The 19,885-nt window shown below is 40.1% G+C and overlaps 1 protein-coding gene across 10 annotated transcripts in view; it reads left to right on the forward strand.

Moving 5' to 3' along the window:
• LOC146490539 (stonustoxin subunit alpha-like) overlaps positions 1 to 19,817 on the forward strand; it is a 164,984-nt gene extending 145,167 nt beyond the window's left edge. For 9 of the 10 annotated variants that reach the window (XM_085152999.1, XM_085153003.1, XM_085152996.1 and 6 more), the window contains 4 exons: positions 2,527 to 2,700; positions 8,757 to 8,930; positions 14,118 to 14,164; positions 14,313 to 19,817. In XM_085152999.1, coding sequence (XP_085009125.1) covers positions 2,527 to 2,700; positions 8,757 to 8,930; positions 14,118 to 14,164; positions 14,313 to 14,857 — 940 coding nt within the window. In that variant the 3' untranslated portion in view covers positions 14,858 to 19,817. The remainder of the gene's footprint in view (positions 1 to 2,526; positions 2,701 to 8,756; positions 8,931 to 14,117; positions 14,165 to 14,312) is intronic. The other variant, XM_085152998.1, reaches the window with a different exon arrangement.
• Positions 19,818 to 19,885: the final 68 nt, after the last annotated feature.

Here is a 19,885-nt window from a genome sequence, read left to right on the forward strand (position 1 = left end):
AGAATATTACACATCTCTACTCAAATAAAAAAGAACACAACTCAATCAATAATAGGAAGCTTGGACGCTGAGAAAGCCTTCGACTCCGTCAGACGGGTATTTCTGTATAAGGTTCTGGGGAAGTTTGGCTTTCAAGACAAGTTTATTAGAGTAATCCAAGGTCTGTATGCTCGACCCTCAGCCCATATTAAGGTGAATGGTGATCTCTCTAAGCCCTTTGCTCTGGAACGTGGCTGTAGGCAGGGTTGTGCAATCAAACCACTTCTCTTTGATTTATTCATAGAAACATTAGGCCAAGCGATTAGACAAAATCATAACATTAGGGGTATTGCATTGTCAGGAGTTGAACATAGAGTGGTAATGTTCGCCGATGATGTACTGGTCTGCCTGCGGTAGCCAGAGAGGTCTTTAAGTGATTTTGGGAAGTTATCTGGTTATAAGGTCAATATTTCAAAAACACAGGTGATGACTTTAAATTATACAGCTTCTGGAGCTTTACGAAGGAAATTTAAAGTAAATTGGGATAATGAGAAAATTAAGTACCTGGGAATATATCTGACTGCGGACCTCTCAGGGCTCTTTCAGGCAAACTACAAGCCGATATCTGCAAGTATAAAAGCTGATTTGCACAGATGGAATCTGGTCCCCTTCTTGAGTCTCAGCTCCCGGGTAACCGCAATCAAGATGAACATGCTCCCCAGACTGCTTTATCTTTTTAGAAACTTGCCAATAGAAGTGAGCGATTACCAATTTATTGAGTGGGACAAATGGATCTCCAGATTTGTCTGGCAGGGCCGAAAGCCAAAGATTAAATATGCTCCCCCCCCAGCTCCCCAAGAAAAGGGGAGGACTGGGTCTCCCCTGCCTCAGGAATTACTATTATGCCGCTCAAATAACCCCCCTCTTATATTGGTGTAATGAAACATACACGGCTAGGTGGAAAGAACTGAAGTCCAACCTGTTGTACCGATTCCCCCTACAAGCTGTAATGGCAGATAAGGGTCTAATGTGCCAGCTGGAAAAGCTGGGGAACCCCTGGTTAACCCACACCCTCCAAGTTTGGCAGAAGGTAATCAACATGTGTGGGATACACAAAATGCTAAAGATTTTCAGGTGGGTTGCTTTCGACTCGGATTTTATTCCAAACTGACACGACTCTAACTTTAAAGCATGGATATCCTATGGCCTTACGACATTCCTCTCTCTTACTCATAGAAATATTGTGCTCAGATTTGAGGCCTTACAGGACAATCACAACCTGACAAAATACAACTTTCATAGATACTTACAGCTGAGATCATATGTTGATCATGAATGCAAACTGTCCGACTTCAATGATGTTGAGTAGCATTTTTTCCTCATCCTGAAAAATGCCACAACCATGACCCCTACTAAATCTATTTCTAAACTATACAAAGCTCTCTCTAGTGCCAGCAAGGATAACACTTTATACACTAAGGATAAATGGGAAAGGGAATCAGGGATTGCTATTTCTGTGGGGGAGTGGGAAAATGTTTGGTCCTGCCAGTGGTCCACGTCCAGTTCTATGAGCTGGAAGGAACATGGCTGGAAGAATATTATTAGGTACTTCAAGACTTCATATCAGGAGAGATACAAAGGGGCTTATATGCAATGCTGGAGACAATGCGGCTCGACTGTTGCTAACCATTTTCATGTCTTTTCGGACTGTCCCAAGTTAAAAAACTTTTGGATAGGTGTTCAGGTCTCCTTAAGTGCAGTCTTTAACGTTCAAATACCTTTAGATTTTAAGGTTTTATACATGGGTTTGGTCCCCTTTCTGGAACGTAGGAGTGAGATTAAGTTGGTGCAATTACTCTTGGTGGCCAGTAAAAAAACAATTACTAGAAGATGGTTAAGCCCAGCCCAGCCTACCCTAGATGACTGGTTTGGGATCATTTTAGAGATATTTAAGATGGAAAAACTTACATATCTGTAAAGAAATCAAAAAGCCAAATTCTACCAAATTTGGAACAATTGGATCCAATTCATTACCCCCACGGGGGCTGACTTCACTTGATCTCACTATTACTTGGTTGTTTTTTTTTTGTTTTGTTTTTTTTTTTACATTTACTTCTATTACTATTGCTTGTTTATTTACTTATTTGTTCACCATGATTGCAGCATGGGCACCCCCCCAGTTTGTGTTTATAGTTCCCTGTAATGTGTTCTATATATCTCCTTCGGGAGAGCATGCGAGCAACTCTCCTAGTAATAGCTAGTGGAGGTTAATATGCACCCGCTGATCACTTTGTTTATCATTTGCTGTCCTGGACTTAATCTAAAACCTGGAAGGACTTTGTTCCCATGTTATTCATATACTGCTATGCAGATGGTTTTTTCTTGTCCAATCCAAATAAAGATATAATTAAAAAAAAACATTTTATTCTAGTTCATCCATATGATGTTGTATCTTAGTATGTTAAGGTTTCATCAAAAATAAAAAGATGGCATGTAATATAATAACAAACTTTACATAAGTATTATAGATTTTATTTTATTTTTCAGACTGGGTGGCTGTAACCTGTCAGAGAGAAGCTGTGAAGCCCTGTGCTCAGTCCTTAGTGCCCAGTCCTCCAGTCTGAGAGAGCTGGACCTGAGTAACTGTGACCTGCAGGATTCAGGAGTGAAGCTTCTGTCTGCTGGACTAAAGAGTTCACAGTGTGCAGTGGAAACTCTCAGGTCAGAATTCAAACGTTAACACATATGATCATTTAAAATGTGAATTATATTATTGATTGACTTATCTATAGAGCTTTTAGCTAAACTTATATTTATATTTGAGTGGATTATTAGACTCTGAATTACTGTGTAAAATTTGTCACAGTCATATGTTTATTTATTTTTAAACAAAATTCATGTACTGGCCATTTTACATAAATTTGGCTAATCTTCCACAATATATACATTTGATTTCGTTAGGAACAAACGGTACAAATTACATATTTTGCTGGATATTGGGTATTAATGAAATTATTATGTCTTTAATGACACCACATTTCCATATGTAGGAGGTTACTGGTGGTATTGTTTCAGTGTTTGAGTTTTCTTTGCAAAGAAACATCTGGAATTTAACAATACATGTTTTAAAGCTGTTTTCTCCAAAGGGATTTGTATTAGTGATGGTAAATTTGAATATTTTTACCGAATCCAGTTTAAATGAGTCACTCACCAAAAAGAATCAGGTGTTTTAAGTCATTTGAGTCACTGAGTCAGTTGCCCAGAGAGTGCCAAAAATTTACTTTTTCACTCAAACCTAATTTGTTTTTATTTTCATGTAAATCCTACTGCTACGATGAGTGATTGAAAAATAAAAACAACTATTTTATAGAGCAAAAAAGAATAAGATTTCTAAATTGGACATTTATCTTGTTTATTTTATTAGTATTTCCTCAAATGTGTTAAATATATATTTTCTCATCTAAATAATTTAGTCAAATAGTGACTTTCAGATTATTTTACTTACATTACTGCAGCAGCAAATTGCGAGTCAGACACTGTTTTTTTAACAGTGGTGGAACTGAGTTCATATATTTTTCCTTTAGTCTGCTTATCATCTTTGCACAAAAACAAAAGTGTAGACTGAATGTTGTGTTGCATCAGTCAGACTATCAGGCTTCATCTCAGATGAAGGAGTGACTCTTCCATGGTAACAAACTGTGAGTTTCAGCAGCTGAGAGGCGGGAGGGAAGGGTGAGTGAGTGGTCTTGATGCATTCTCAATCTAGACTAGACTAGAAAGAGGGGCGCTGCTCTTACGGCGACCAGCAGGGTGTCTCTCTCTGTCAGTGTCAGTGTTTTAACTTATTTTATTTCATTATTTTATTCGTTTATATATATATATATATATATTTTTTTTTTGTCTGAGGAAATCCTATAGCATCGGCTTGTGCTTTGTGGAACTTCTTTTAACGAAGATGTGTTTTTTATTTCGCATGGTTTTATTGGCAATCCTGACATTAATGAACTCACTGACGTTGTCTGCAGCTATATCTCCTTTTGCAGAGACATGATTATCCCTTCAAAGGTTGTGCATTTTTTCCCTAATAACAAACCATGGTCTTCAAAAACTCTTATGAGGCTGATTCATGAAAGGAAAAAAGCTTTTATTGAAGGGAATATCTTGAAAGTTAGAGAAATTAGGAAGAAGATCAGATCAGAAATTAAAAAAGCCAAAATAAAATACAAGGATTAGGTAGAGGTGGAGATGGGTAGCAATAACTTAAGGGTTGCCTGGGCAGGCATGAAACACATGACTGGTCACTGTTACAGTGACTGTAATAAGATAAGTCTCCCCGGTTTTAGCTCAGACTCTCAGTTAGCCAATGAGCTGAATAGATTTTATTTGAGATTTAATGATAATAATAATTCAAGGAATACGCTTGATTTCTTAATAGAGAGCACCAGAGCCCCCCAGCTTTGTTCTTTGATGAAAGAAGGGTGGGAAATCTCTTTAAAATGAGTAAGACTAAAAAGTCCAGGTCCTGATAATATATGTGGCCAGGTGCTTAGAACATGTGCTGAGCAATTATGCAGTATTTTTTATTACATCTTTCTTTTATCTCTTCAGCAACAGAAGGTTCCAGAGGAAAAAATATATTATTTCTCCAGTTGCTAAGACCACAAAACCTACATCATTAAATGATTTTTGGCCTGTCGCTTTAACATCCTTAGTGATGAAGTCCTTTGAAAAACTTGTGAGGAAGGAGATCCTGCAGCAAGTAGAGAAGTTTATAGACCCTCTACAATTTGCATACAGGCCTTGTAGAGGTGTTGATGATGCAGTGGTCACTCTTTTGAACTTCCTATATTGCCATCTTGATGGCGCCAAAGCTCATGCTCGGCTCTCATTTATTGATTATTCTTCAGCTTTTAATTCTATCCAGCCACATCTTTTAGTTGATAAGCTTCTTAACCAGTTTAAACTTGATCTTAATCTTGTTGGTTGGATTTTAGACTTTTTAACTGACAGATCTCAGTGTGTGAGAGTAAACGGCTGTTTTTCCAAACAGCTGAACTCTTCTGCTGGCTCACCACAAGGTTGTTGTCTCTCTCCTCTACTGTATATTTTGTACACTAATGACTGTTGCAGCACACAGGCCAACAGGCATTTCATTAAATATGCAGATGACACAGTCATTGTAAGCCTCCTTCATGGTGAAGAGGATTCCCATGGGCCTGTTGGGGATTCGTTTGTTTCGTGGTGTGATCAGTCATCAGTCATTCTTAATGATCAACACCTTGAAAACCAGGAAATGGTTATTGACTTCAGGAAGTCATCCTCCCATCCTGCGCTAACAGTGGTAAATGTGCAGCCATTGAACTGGTGGACAGTTATAAGTATTTGGGGGTTGTTCTTGATAAGTCTCTGTCCTTTGAGTCACATCTTGCTGCTACAGTGAAAAAGGTTGTACAAAGACTTTTTAAGGAGGTTAAGAGGTTTCAATGTTTCATCTGAAATGATGACTCTTTTTTATAAAAGTTTCATTGAATCTGTTTTAACTTTCTGTATCATTGCTTGGTACGGTAATATGTCCCTGAATAATAAGACCAGACTTAACAACCTGGTTAAAGTGGCTGGTAAGATTTCAGGGAGGTCTCAGGTCCAGCTTGTGGACTTTTATAACAGGCAGGTGCTGAGGAAGGCGACCTCTGTCCTGTTGTGCTCAGATCATCCTCTCTTTAATGATATTCAACTGCTTCCATCAGGTCGTCATTATAAAGTGCCTGCAGTGAAGACAAAGAGACATAGATTGTCTTTTGTACCTAGTGCTATTATCATGGTTAATAACACTAAACCATAAGTGTTGTTGCCATTGCACATTGTACTTTTTTAATGAAAAATCTATGTTGTTTTCTCAGGCTTATATTATATTATATTATTTTGGAGTGTATATGTGATGTGTTGGTTGTCTGTTTGTTTGTTTGTACGGAAATACTGCAAATCAATTTCCCGTTAGGGACAATAAAGTTACCAATAACCAATAATCATCCAGGTAAGTAAATCTACAAAAGTTGATTCTGTTCATCTGGACGTAGCATTTTGTGGGAGAAACGTTTCGTCACTCATCCAGGTGACTTCTTCAATCTCAGCTGACTGCAGGTTTCAATCTTATAAACAGTACATTTGCATAATGACTGAAACCAGCCCACTGAAGGACCAATGGGCTGGGAGGTCAGTTCCTTAATCATAATTATGCAAATTCTCATGACCATTGATCAACAACCACTGATCAAAGCCCACTGATCAATGGCCATGAGAACCATTCACAGAGAGTTGGGGATTGGCTGCAATCACAGCATTTTAATCATTATTTTAAAGGCTGTAGATTGGAGCCATTGCTCTAACAGTGTACAAATGTAACAGGGCTTGGTGCTGATGCTAACGGTGCTAGCTGCTTCAGCCTTTATTTACACATTATAAGCACATTTTGTCACAACGGGACTGAATGGACTCACGCGCAGGCTCTAGGTTGTGAAAGCACAAGAGTCTTTATTATGATACACCAGGTGAATATTTACAAAATATTTACAAAAGCAAGGGGAAAGCCGGGCTCCGGGGGTCCACACACGAACAGGAAAGACGCCGAAAGTCACACACACACACACACACACACACACACACTCCTCTTCACACTCCAATCACTCGGGTAACACAGGGGTTGGTCATGGGAATCTGTACACAGAGACACGAAGGGATTACAAAGGAAGATCGCTGTGAAAACACTCTAGAGTTAACTGAGCTGTGGTTACACTGACGAGGGTTGGCAACGGTCCAGCGACGAGAAGCACAGGGCATGAGCCACAGGTGCGTGATTGCGAGGGCCCACAGGTGAGCTCCGCCCAGGCAGAGGGAGGAGGGAAAGAGGGGAAGGGAGAGAGCAGGAACAAAAAAGAATATAAACATATGTAGCCATACTGAGCCGACCGGGTAGGCACAGCGACCCTGACACATTTAGCTTATTTTAAACAGTATATAAAACAGTTAGTACTGCTGGGACTTTATAGTTTCACAAGCTAACATGAGCCAATCAGTGAGACGTCTAGCCATGACAGTTGTATGTTGCTGTGAGAAGAGTTGGGCTACATACAGTGATGCTAGTGTTAGCCATGTTAGCATTTAGCTTCTGTGTTTTTATAGTTTCTTTCATTAGAGTACAAACTGCTGTAATCCCTTTTAACTCCCACCATTTGAATGTTTGGTCCAATTGTCCCGGCTTAAATTTTTTATCATGTCTAAGCCATCTCAGCAAAAATAATTGTTCTTTTAACTGATGTTTTTCTATTACTGTGTGCCATATGTCTAATGTAAATTTCACAATTTGATTCATTCTACTTTTTTAAGAGGTCATTAATTGTTTGTCAGAGATACTTGAATTTTGTTTCCCTCAATTTCTTTCTCAATTTCCTTTCATTTCAATTTCAACTTTCTTCCACCGTGCCTCATATTCTGGTCTACACCAACCAACAAGAGGTCTAAGTTGGGCTGCGTAAAAGTATTCCCTTAGGTTAGGCAAAGCCATCCCTCCCTTACACTTCGGGAGTTGCAATGTTGTTAGCCTTGTTCTGGGCTTCTTCCCATCCCATATAAACCTTGAGATCATCTTGTCCCATACTTTAAATTTTCTTTGAGGTATAGGAAGTGGGAGTGATTGAAACATGTACAGCAATCTTGGGAGAACGTTCATCTTTATTATTTGAATTCTAGAGTAAAGGTTTGTAGGTGTTGTTGACCACCGTTCTAGTTCTTTTTTTATGTTACCCTCCACCTGATTGTAGTTTGTGTCCAACATAGCAGATAATGATTTTGTCAAGGTTACGCCCAAATATTTCATGGTATTCAAGTGCCAATTTAATTTATATTCATCTCTAATCTTTTGAGAAGGTGTATACCTGAATGATAAAATTTGTGTTTTGGGTACATTAATTTTGTAGCCCGACAAGTGTTCGAAGGTATGTAATAGTTGCATCACAGTTGGAAAGCACTTGTCAGGATCTCGTAAGAAAGCAATGACATCGTCAGCAAATAATCCAATAAGACGTTTTTGTCCGGCAAGAGTTACCCCCTCCAGATTTGGATGCTGCCGCACTGCTTGCGCTAGTGGCTCGGTATATAAAGCAGAAAGAATTGGTGACAAGACAAAGCCCTGTTTTGTACCTCTATGTAGCCGAATTCTGTCCTTCAGGCTACCATTCACCTTGATTCTGGCTGTAGGTTGATTATAAATTGTCCTTATACATTATATTGAACTGTCCTTAAACCCAAATTTTTTTCAATACTTCAAATAGGAAGAGCCAACTAACACTATCAAATGCCTTTTCTTGATCTAAACTTATTAACACAGTACTGATATTGGTCTTTTCTGCATTGACGATAATGTGAAGGACTCTCCTTATATTATTCTGTGCCTGACGTCCCTTAATGAATCCGGTTTGGTCCACTTCTATCAAATTTGGTACAAAGTTTTGAAGTTTTTTGCTAATAATCGAGGCGTACAGTTTGTAATCGTTATTAAGAAGGGAAATGGGTCTATAGTTCTTGCAATACTCTTTATTCTTACCTTCTTTAGGTAAAATTGTGATAATGGCAGACACCCTCTCTACTTTGAAGATCAGCTGCAAACTTTCCTTTTTGATAAAGCTTATAGTTAGAGCTGGATCAGGTGACCCTGAACCATCCCTTAGTTATGCTGCCATAGAGATGGATAACAGACGGATTGTTGTTTTGTGTGTCTGCAGTCTGTCAGGCTGTCTGATCACAAAGGATGGCTGTACTTCTCTGGCCTCAGCTCTGACCTCCAACCCCTCCCATCTGAGAGAGCTGGACCTGAGCTACAATCATCCAGGTGATTCAGGAATGAAACTGCTGTCGGCTGGACTGAAGGATCCAGGCTGGAGACTGGACACTCTCAGGTATGGAGAGAATGTCTGATAGAGGAGGAAGAGCTGGAAACATTTCCTGTGTCCTTCACTCACTTCCTGTTTGTTTGCTGCAGATGAGACATGAACAATCACACATGCAGAAATATTTTCAGGGACAGACACACTAGTCTAACTGGATAGTACATGGATATTTATGTAGGGGGTCTCCAAGGAGTCTGTTTGCAGGAACATTTAGGTCACAGGTGTACCTGAGAAAGATGCCAGTGTACCTAATAAAGTGTCAGCCATGTGTATGTTTCCCATGCTGTATGTCAACAGTGATAGTGACAGAAGGATAAAACAAGGCTGTGAATCATTTCAGTCTGTGTGTGTGATAAAGAGGCAGACAGGAGCAGCTAACATTTGGAAATGGAAGCTTAAATAATGACAAACTCTACATTCACAGTTGAATTCACAATAAATTTGTTCTCAAGTGCACATTTAGCTAATGCTAATACTGTTTTCCATTGCTTTCTACAACTTGAGCAGCTATTGCTAAGTAGGCCACTTTGCTCTGCTAAGGATTTGTGTGACCATGATGGAAACTCCGATAAGCTAATGCTGCTAAGATAATGCTGTTTATGGGCCCTGTTAGAATCAATATTTCATTCTCATTCTACTGTTTGAGAACAATATTAACGTCTCACATCATTATAACACAAGAGAAAAGGGTATTAGCATTAGCTACTAATGCTTATTCACCTCAAATTAGCTTTAGCTGCTAATGGGAGCCTACTTAGCATAAACCCTTCACATCGTTATAATGCAAGGGAAAAGAGTCACTCATGGCAGCCTATTTAGACTTAACGTCACATCATTATAACACAAGAGAAAAGGGTATTAGCATTAGCTACTAGTGCTTATTCACCTCAAATGACCTTTAGCTGGTAATGGCAGCCTACTTAGCATTAACTCCTCACTAATATGATGCTAATTTACATCAAATTAGCATTGGCTGCTCATATTGTTATAAGGAAAGAGAAAACGGTAATAGCATTAGCTGCTAATAATTATTCACCCCTAATTAGAATAAGCCGCTAAAAGCTGCCTACTTAGCATTAACTCCTCACTTTGTTGTTACCCAACGGAAAAGAGTATTAGTATTAGCTACTATCATTTTTAATAAGTAAGAGAAAACAGTGTCAGCATTATTGGATAATGCTAACTCACATTAAATTAGCATTAGCTTTTTACGACAGCGTACTTAGAATTAGCCAGTCACATTGGTTGTGTCCAAATTCATGGATCCTCCTGAGGACCCGGCCTTTGCGTTCTACGTGGGCTGGGTCCTCAGAAGGTCGGATAGGCCGCAAGTAAAAGGCTGGGGAAATTTGACGGTCTAGCCTTCTGATTAGCGTCATCGCTGTCTCGGTGGAGTTTAATAAACTCGGCCGTCTGCTCCTTGCTATCTAAAATATAACAGGACCTGGCGTAAATTCTCGACCGTCTCATACTTCTGTTTAATTCGTTTTCTGTTTGACGTTTAGTCAGCTGTGTTAAAACCAAGGAGGAACCCACCCGGGGGATTAATAATGTTTTATTTTATCTAACCTAATCTAATAACTTTAATCTCAGCCAAACTGATTTACTCGCGAACAAACAAAACACTGAAAAAAGCCAAACAATAACATTTTTCGGTTGTCTAAGTGACTTATATATTACGTTTAACCCGAGTAACAAAAGTCCGCGGTGATCTGAAAATGATGTGCCGGGAGTTGTGCCGTTCTCGGCGGCTTCAGTGACCCTCGAGCTCTCCGCTAGCTATCGAGCTGGTGGGTAACAGACGTCTCCGAAAATGTCGAAGCACTTCTGCAAATATGCAATATCTTGATAAACCGAGCAGATATTTGATGTTTACACAGCTACTTACTCGCCTGAAAATATGTTAAAAGTTTATTTTGTGACCCAGAAGGATTAGTATGAGTAATTTTAAAACTTAGTAGCGGCCGCCATTGTTGGAAACTGGAGTTTGGCTGGACCACGCTATGAATTCTGGGATATGGTAGGCCACGAAGGACACACCCGACCCATCCTTCAAATACGGGGAAAAGGAGGACGCATCTGTAAGCTAGATTCGGAGGAGTCTACGAATTTGGACAGCCTTCGGTGCGTCGCTGTGACGTAATCGGTCTACAAATGCGGCCTCAGGAGGATGCAGCCCATGAATTTGGACACGACCATTGTTAAAAAGTAAGGGAAAACAGTATTAGCAGTAGTGCATAATGCTAATTCACGTCAACGTAGTATTAGTTAATAAGGGCAGCCTACTTAGCATTAACTGCTCCCTAATATAATTCTAATTTGCATCAAATTAGCATTAGCTGATCAAGTTGTTATAAGGAAAGAGAAAACGGCATTAGCATTAGCTGTTAATGCTTTTTCATCTAAAATTTGAATTAGCCACTAATGGCGTATTGTTAAAAAGTAAGAAAAAACATTGTTAGCATAAGTGGATAATGCTAATTCACCTCAAATTAGTGTTAGCCAATAACGCCACCTGCTTAGCATGAGCTGGTCACATTGTTATAAGGAAGGGAAAGTAGTTAGCATTATTTGATAATGCTAATTCACATCAAGTTAGTAATAGTTATTAACGGTAACACACATCACATTGTTAAAATGTAAGAAAAAACATTGTTAGCATTAGCGGATAAATTAGCATTAGCTAATAACGACAACCTACTTGGCATTAGCTGCTCACATTGTTAGAAATCAAGAGAATATGGTATAAGCATTAGTTGCCAATGCTTAGTCACATAAAATTAGCATTAGCCACTAATGGTAGCCTATTTAGCATAAACTTCTCAATGCTAAATGAAATTAATTAATGCTAAATAGGCTGAAGTGAAATGAAAGTAATGTTAGCTATAGCTGCTGATATTGTTAAAAGGTAACAAAAAACATTGCTAGCAGCAGCGGATAATGCTAACACACATAACAATTAGCATTACCTAACAATGGCATCCTTCTTAGCATTAGCTGCTCATATTGTTATAATGCAAGAGAAAAGAGTTGGCAAAAACATTGTTAGCATTAGTGGATAATGCTAATTCACCTAAATTAGCATTAGCTAATGATGGCTACATACCTAGCATTAGCTACTGATATTGATATAAAGCAAGAAAATATGGTATTAGCATTAGCTTTTAATGCTTTTTCATTTAAAATTAGAATTAGCCACTAATGGCGTCCTATTTGGAATTAACTCTTCACATCGCAGCGGAAAAGTTAAAATTGAATAAAAAAAGTGATCACATTAGCTACTCGTATTGTTAAAAAGTAAGAAAAAACTTTGTTAGCATACGCCGATAATGCTAATTCACCTCAAATTAGTATTAGCTAATAACGGCAACCTACTAAGTATTAGGTGGTCACATTGTTATGAAGCAAGAAAATATGGTATAAGCATTAGCTGCCAATTCCTATTCATCTAAAATTAGCATTAGCCACTAATGGCAGTCTACTTAGTATTAACTCCTCACTAATATAATGCTACTTTACATCAAATTAGCATTAGCTGCTAGCATCAGCCTATCTAGCACTAGCTACAAACATTGTTAAAAGGTAAGGGAAAAGTGGTAGCATTACCCAATAATGCTAAACTCGCATCAAATTAGACTTAGTTAACAACAGAAGCCTTCTTAGCATTAGCTGCTCACATTGTTACGGCAACCTACTTAGCATTAGCTGGTCACATTTTTATAAAGCAAGAAAATATGGTATTAGCATTAGCTGCCAATTTCTATTCACCTAAAATTAGCATTACCTGCTAATGGCAGTCTACTTGGCATTAACTCCTCACTCCTTACATCAAATTAGCTTTAGCTTTAGCATTAGCTGCTAGCATCAGCCTACCTAGCACTAGCTGCTCACATTGTTAAAAGGGAAGAGAAAACGATATTAGCATTAGCTGGTAATAATTATTCACCTCTAATTAGAATTAGCTGCTAATGGCAGCATACTTAGCATTAACTCCTCATATCGTTATAATGCAAATGATGCTAACTTGCATTAAATTAGACTGCTGTTATTAGCTAATGCTATTTAGCAGTAGCTGCTCACATTGTTATAAAGCAAAGGAAAACGATATGAGCATAAGGTTCTAATGCGTATTTGCCTTAAATTAGACATAGGTGCTAATGGCGGCCTACTTAGCATTAGCAGCTCAGATGTTGTAATGCTAGGAAAAAGAGTGTTAGCATTAGCCGTTCACTTTGTTATAAAGTTAAGGGAAATAGTGTTAGCATTAGCTACTCACATTGTTAAAAAGTAAGTGTTAGCATTAGTGCATAATGCTAATTCACATCAAATTAGCATTAGTTAATAACGGCAGCCTATTTAGCATTAGCAGATAATGTTGACCTTGGCCCACTGGAAAAGTTAAGAACTAATTTAGGAGTGTTTCTCGATAGCTCTTTCTCATTTGAGAAACACATAAATTCTGTTATTAAAACCAACTGTAAGGTTTATATTGTTGATTGTCATTTATGCTTAGAAATATTTACTCATATATGCTTAGAGTTTTATAATCGATTGCATAATGATAGAGGTTTGATCCTTAGTAGTCTGTAAAGACTCTGTGTGCCTTCTAGAGTGCTCTGGTATGCACACACCACTTGGGGCCATGAGAGAGGTTGTACCCTCTCTTACTGATTTATGGTGTAGGACAGGGGTCTCAAACTCAATTTAGTTGGGGGCAAACCCTAACCCTAACCCTCTCTGAATGGATTGGCTCCATCTTATCTCTCTTTAACAAAATAATCCAAGTGGAGCCCTCAGGTCTGCAGATAAGTAGCTTCTGACCAGAACTAGACGTAAAAACAGAGGTAAGCTTTACCGATTGCTGCAGCCAAACTCTGGAACAGTCGCCCTTCACATCAGGTCGTCACCAACACAACATTTTTAAAACCCGGTTGGACACACATTTGTACTCTGTAGCTTTCAATTCTGACGAGTCTTTATAGTAATTTCTGTGTATGTTTCCTATTTTATCTCTACTCTGTGCAGCACTTTGGCTCAACCTGTTTTTAAATGTGCTGATAAATAAATGTAGATTTCTTTGAATAAAACAGTGGAGCCGAGCTTTGAGCTCAGTGTGTAACAGTGTGTGTATGAGAGCCATGTAATGTCCATGTGTGCATGCTGACTGTGCTGCTCTGACCCCCCTCCTCCTTTCAGGGTGGAGCCTGCTGGAGTCCGATGGTTGAGACCAGGTCTGAGGAAGTGTAAGTGTGTTTTTAATGGGATTCATGAAAACAAAGCAGCACACATTCAACCATCTTCATCATGTCAGGAGTCATCATCAAAGTGTCAATCAATGAACAGATGATGGATCAATAACTGCAGCTGGATTGTGTTTGTTCTCTCCATCAGATTCCTGTCAACTCACAATCGACACAAACACAGTGAACACAAACCTCCAACTGTCTGACAACAACAGGAAGGTGACACGTGTGGAGGAGGTTCAGTCATATCCTGATCATCCAGACAGATTTGATTACTGGAAACAGCTGCTGTGTAGAAATGGTCTGACTGGTCGCTGTTACTGGGAGGTCAAGTGGAGAGGAGATGTTTGTATATCAGTGAGTTACAGAAGCATCAGAAGGAAAGGAGACAGTGATTACTGTGGGTTTGGATGGAATGATCAGTCCTGGAGTCTGATCTGCTCTGATGATGGTCCTCGTTATGTCTGGCACAATAAGAGACAAACATCCATCTCCTCCTCCTCCTCCTCCTCCTCTGTCTCTAACAGAGCAGCAGTGTATGTGGACTGTCCTGCTGGCACTCTGTCCTTCTACAGAGTCTCCTCTGACACTCTGATCCACCTCCACACCTTCAACACCACATTCACTCAAACTCTTTATCCTGGGTTTGGGTTTGAGTTCTGGTCTCGTGGTTCCTCAGTGTCCCTGTGCTGAGTGGGGTGTAAAGAGTGTCTCCTGTTACAGAAACACTCTGACTGTTGAACAGATAGTTCAGTCTGTACATGTCTGTCTCTTTCACTCACAAACACGTTTTCAGATTCATGGATTCAATCAGTTGATGTTTGAAACTCTTCTAAATGATTGCTTGTAAACTTCTTCCTCTTCAGTCACAAACAAACAGGAAGTGATGTCACATGTGTTCCTGTCCACACAGCAGAATGATTCTATTGCTGACAGTGATGTACAAACAGAGTGAGCATTTCTGAGGCCCAAAATAAACTGAGTAGTTCACTGAATGAACAATGGACTGTGAGCTCAGTTCCTTCATCATTAGTATGGATTATATATGTATATGTATTATATTAGTATCATATATATCAGGTGCTGCTGCTGCTGGTTTCAGTCATTGTGCAAATGTGCTGTTTGTAAGGTTGTAAAGCTGCAGTCAGCTGAGACTGAAGAAGTCACCTGATCAGTGAGCAAACGTTTGTGAAAACGTCCAGATGAACAGAATCAACCTTTTGGGATCAGCCAGCAATGCAGCATCATTGTTGTTCAGGTTCAGAGGTTTGCAGGAATGAACTGATGACCAGAAACAGCTGCAAAGTCCAATAAAATACCAGCTGGAGTTCAGCTGCATTTGAAGAAGTCAAAGAAAAGTAAGGATGGCAAAGGGCGATGTTTTCTTCCAAAGAACTGAAAACATGGTCGACGCCTCATTAGAAGAATAATCTGGACATTTGTGAGGAACTCTAACAAGAAAGCAACACAAGAAAGCAATGTCAAACAGATCCAACAGACAGTTTCATGACTGGAAGTGTTGAGTGTAAAAATGCTACATTGCATTATTGCATCCTCTCACCACAGGAGGTGCTGTTGGCACCACTGATTGCTGATCAGCTGTTCTCTGATGATCTGATTGATACTGTGAATAACGGGACTCACTGAACTCTGTGACACAGTGAAGATTACAGAGTTTTACTTCAACATCTGACTGACGTCACACAGACAGAAGGATGAACCAGTGAGGCACAGAACACAGTTACTGGAGATACTGGATCAGCTCCATGTGAACCTCTGATGGAGAAGCTGCTGAGCCAGAGAAACATCAGGACATGACAGGCAGCTGCACTTATCTAACAACATGTAGCAGAGCTGATCTATGTTAGAGGATCTATCACAGCAGCTGAAGCCAAAGTCCAACACTGGATAGCAGCTGAGCCTGTGCTGAGTGTAGTGTTACAGGAAAAGGGCAGAAACACTGACACTGGTAGCTCACAGTGATGCTGACTGGGGCACAGAGCTGAATGATGCAGCATCAGGACACTGTTTCAGTCTGACTGACAGAGAAACCTGTAGCTGTATCTACATGTGAGGCAGAGGCTACACAAGCAGCTTTCTATGTTTCACAGTGACTGAGATCTTCAGTGGGGGTGGACATGCTCCTGTACAGACCTCTGAGGAGAACCAAGGTGCAGTCAAAGAGTCCAGTCTGTCCTCACAGATGTGAACATGTGGTTTCATCAGGTCTGCTGTCAGCTAGCAGGCTCACATCAGAATCACTGTTCCTGAAAAACACAGTCTGTGTGACATCATCAGTCAGCTGATCGTCCCAGATCTGAATGGTTTCTGTCTCTACTGAGGAAGTCAGAGAATATCACTGAGGTGTGGATCAGGTCTGAGTGAGCTGTGGAGGGACAGCTTTAAACAGTCCACAGGTCTCACGTCCTGCTCAGTCTGGTAGCAGATACCTCGTATTGTTCCAGATGTGCTGACATCACCAGCAGCAGCAGCACAGCTGTGTGATACGATGAATCTCAGTTATTGATCCAACACACAGTAAATACAAAGATCAGGATTTCTGAGAGTAATCATTATGAGTCTGAACACATGATCACTGAATGTTAGTCTCCACAATAATAAGCTAACACAAGCAAACACAGCTTTCAGCTCTTATTTTGAAACTGGCTTATTTAGAGAGCTGTGATGTGAGCGTGCCTGGCTCTGAGGCACTTGGGTCAGCCTCTGTTGTTTAGAAGTGTTACAGACTGTGAATGACACAGACCTGTCAGTTTTCATGTTTGTCTGTAACACAGCTCAGGGGCTCCATGCTGAACGCATCCATCCAGTGTTATTGATCCAGGACTAATACCAGCATTGGGATCAATACTACAATACACAATCACATGTGTCCACGTGATGCAGTTTGAAGAGCAATAAGATGTCTCTGTATGAGGAGGCGGGGTCACAGGAGGTTCACAGAAACTCTGCAGCAGCATCATCAGCTCACATGGAAACTTTGATGATTCACTTCTGTGGTGTTTTTACAGAAACACGTCACAAAATTAGCTCCACCTGTTTTGTGTGTGAGCTTTGAGTTTCTTGTCTTCATTCTGGATTCTTGTGTTGTTAAACTGGGACTCACTGTTTAAAGCACTGAGTGCTCATAGAGAGATGCTCCATGAGTCCCAGTACAGACTACAAACATGGTGGAAACTTAGCTATGATATCCACACACTCTGCACGTCTGTGAGTAACTGTGATGAAGATGTGCAGAGATCTGTGTACAAACAGGAGAAAGACTGTAAAGACTCTGTGCTTCTAACAGCCTCTGTTAACATATGTGAGGCTGTTTGTTGTTGTTGCCATGGAGCTTTTCACTGTTTGGGTCAGCAGGTCATGTGATCAGGTTTGTTCTGTGAAAGCTGGACGATGGTTCAGTGTCAGGGTTTGTTTGCATTCATCAATAAATATCTAAATAAATCAAAGACTCCATGTTTGTTCTTTCATCATGTGACCTCTGCTCATCCATCTCTGTGTGTATCAGGATACATTTAGTTCATAATACACAGAAAAATCAGAGTTATTACCTGTAATAAATGTGAAAGTAAAGATTCCTGCAGTGATAACCAGGCAGGACTGAAACACATCCAAGCTGTCACCACGGTAACAGCACCGTCCATCCACAGGTGAGGGGAGGAGCAAAAAGAGGGACTTTCACCATTTTATACTAAAAACACTCAACTAATGTTTCTAATATGAAACAAATAAGCCCACATTAATGTGAGCATTTATTCAATAATAATAATCATGATTTCCTCCTGATCTCATTTCCATAGCAGAGAAAACTGTGGTGTATATTGAGGTGGAGGGTGAGGGTGGGGTGCACCACAGCAGCATGCTGGGACTGCTGAGGGCGGAGGAGGGAGTGATGATGACATCAGAGCTGCAGCAAAGCAGTCAGCAGCACAGAGACCAGTGAATACACAGTCTGTTCATCTTTGCATAGATACAATATATAGCACAATATTGAATGACAGAGACACGCTGTGTGAGCTTCCACAGATACACTGACGTCAGTATCCAGAGTCCTCCTGCTGCTCCCCCCTCAGAGCCCCGTGATCAGCACCAACACATTCAGTTAGATGACAGAGTCCAGCTGCAGCTAGAATCAGCTCCCCTCTGTGAACAACAGCACAGCGTCAGTGTTTCACACTCAGTGAAAGGAGGAAACAGCAGAAGAACACCATGTGTGCTACGTTTCCCAGGACACACTACAAACTGCACAAATACAGAGCAGCACGTGGAAGGACCTGGAGCTGCATTTAAAGAGAAAAGACAGCGTGATGTCCTGTATGGACAGGTGGAAGGAACCAAGTCCTCAGCTGAAACACTCGTGTTTGTCCACAGACAGGAAACACAGCAGGAAACTTTCTCACAGAAGTGCAGCTCATGGATAACACACTTCCTGTCAGTCAGAATGAGGCTGGAGCCAAACACAGAAAGGTGTTTTTGTCCAGATGAGCCCAGAGAAGAAACACGAGTGTTCACAGACATCAGAAGCTCAGAGAGGTGAAACATGAGGTTGGAGTCCTCGTCAGCATTCAGAAGAGCTGCTGTGAAACCCTGAGTACTCATGACAGACTCTGATGGCACAAACACATCATGATTCAAACACAAAGACAAACATGGAGCTCCTGATCCTCCTGCATGAGAACAAGCTGACATGAGCGCTGTGTCTGAGAGTGTCTCCCTGTCACAGTGACAATAACACAGCTGCTGCTCACAGTCATTAAACTGACCTGAGGTCAGCTGCTAGGACGTCTCTGTGCTCCTTACATATGAACCATGTGACCTCACATCAGTGCTGTGGATGACTGTAGTCATAGAAGAGTAGAGCTGTAGCAGGTGGTGTGAGGAGGAGGAGGAGGTGGTGTATTCTAGTTAACGCAGTACTGAAACACTCCAGCAGAGGGCGCTGTTAAGTCCTTATTGTAACACAGTTACTGTGTGCAGTTATACTTCATACATAATCTGCACTTATTTCCATCAGACATGCTGTCAGTAAATGATTGGTTTCTATTGATTCTACTTCCTGTTGACTAGTTTGATGACAGTGAAACAATCACAGCTGATTGTGTGATGATGTAAACTGTCACTGTTACATTCAGTGTGTGTGACATAATGTTAGTGCAGGGCTGATAACAGCCTGGTTCTGTTAGAAACACATGAACGTGTCCATAGATCAGTGTGTGTTTAACATGAGAGCTTCAGCCCTGCTGATGTGTTCAATAAAGACATGTAGGAAAACTGATGAGACTCTGAAATAACTCTTTATATTTATAATGTAACTCTGCATCAAAAGAACAACAAAGGATCCCAGACAGGTTTATGTGAACAAAGACGATTCTGATGTTTCTGTGTTTCTAACAGTTTGACATTATTAGTAAACAGACTGCAGTGAACAGGATTTATAAAGAGCTTATATATAAAGATATGACAGCTGTTTGACAAGTTTATGACTGTGTGTTTGGACCTGATCAGTCCAGCTGTTTACTTGAAATATCTTCATTTACCTGTTTTGTTATATTTATGTTCTTGTCTCTGTTGAAAAACACATTTTAATGTCCCTCAGATTTTTCTCCCAGATGAATAAATATAAAAATGACACAAACTGACTGCAGCTACTTTTTGTCCTTTCTGTCAAAAACCTTCATGTGACTCATGAGAGACACGTTTCAG

Source organism: Neolamprologus multifasciatus, unplaced genomic scaffold (assembly GCF_963576455.1).
Source record: "Neolamprologus multifasciatus unplaced genomic scaffold, fNeoMul1.2 chr03_unloc_1, whole genome shotgun sequence".
In the NCBI taxonomy this organism is placed as follows: Eukaryota; Metazoa; Chordata; class Actinopteri; order Cichliformes; family Cichlidae; genus Neolamprologus; species Neolamprologus multifasciatus.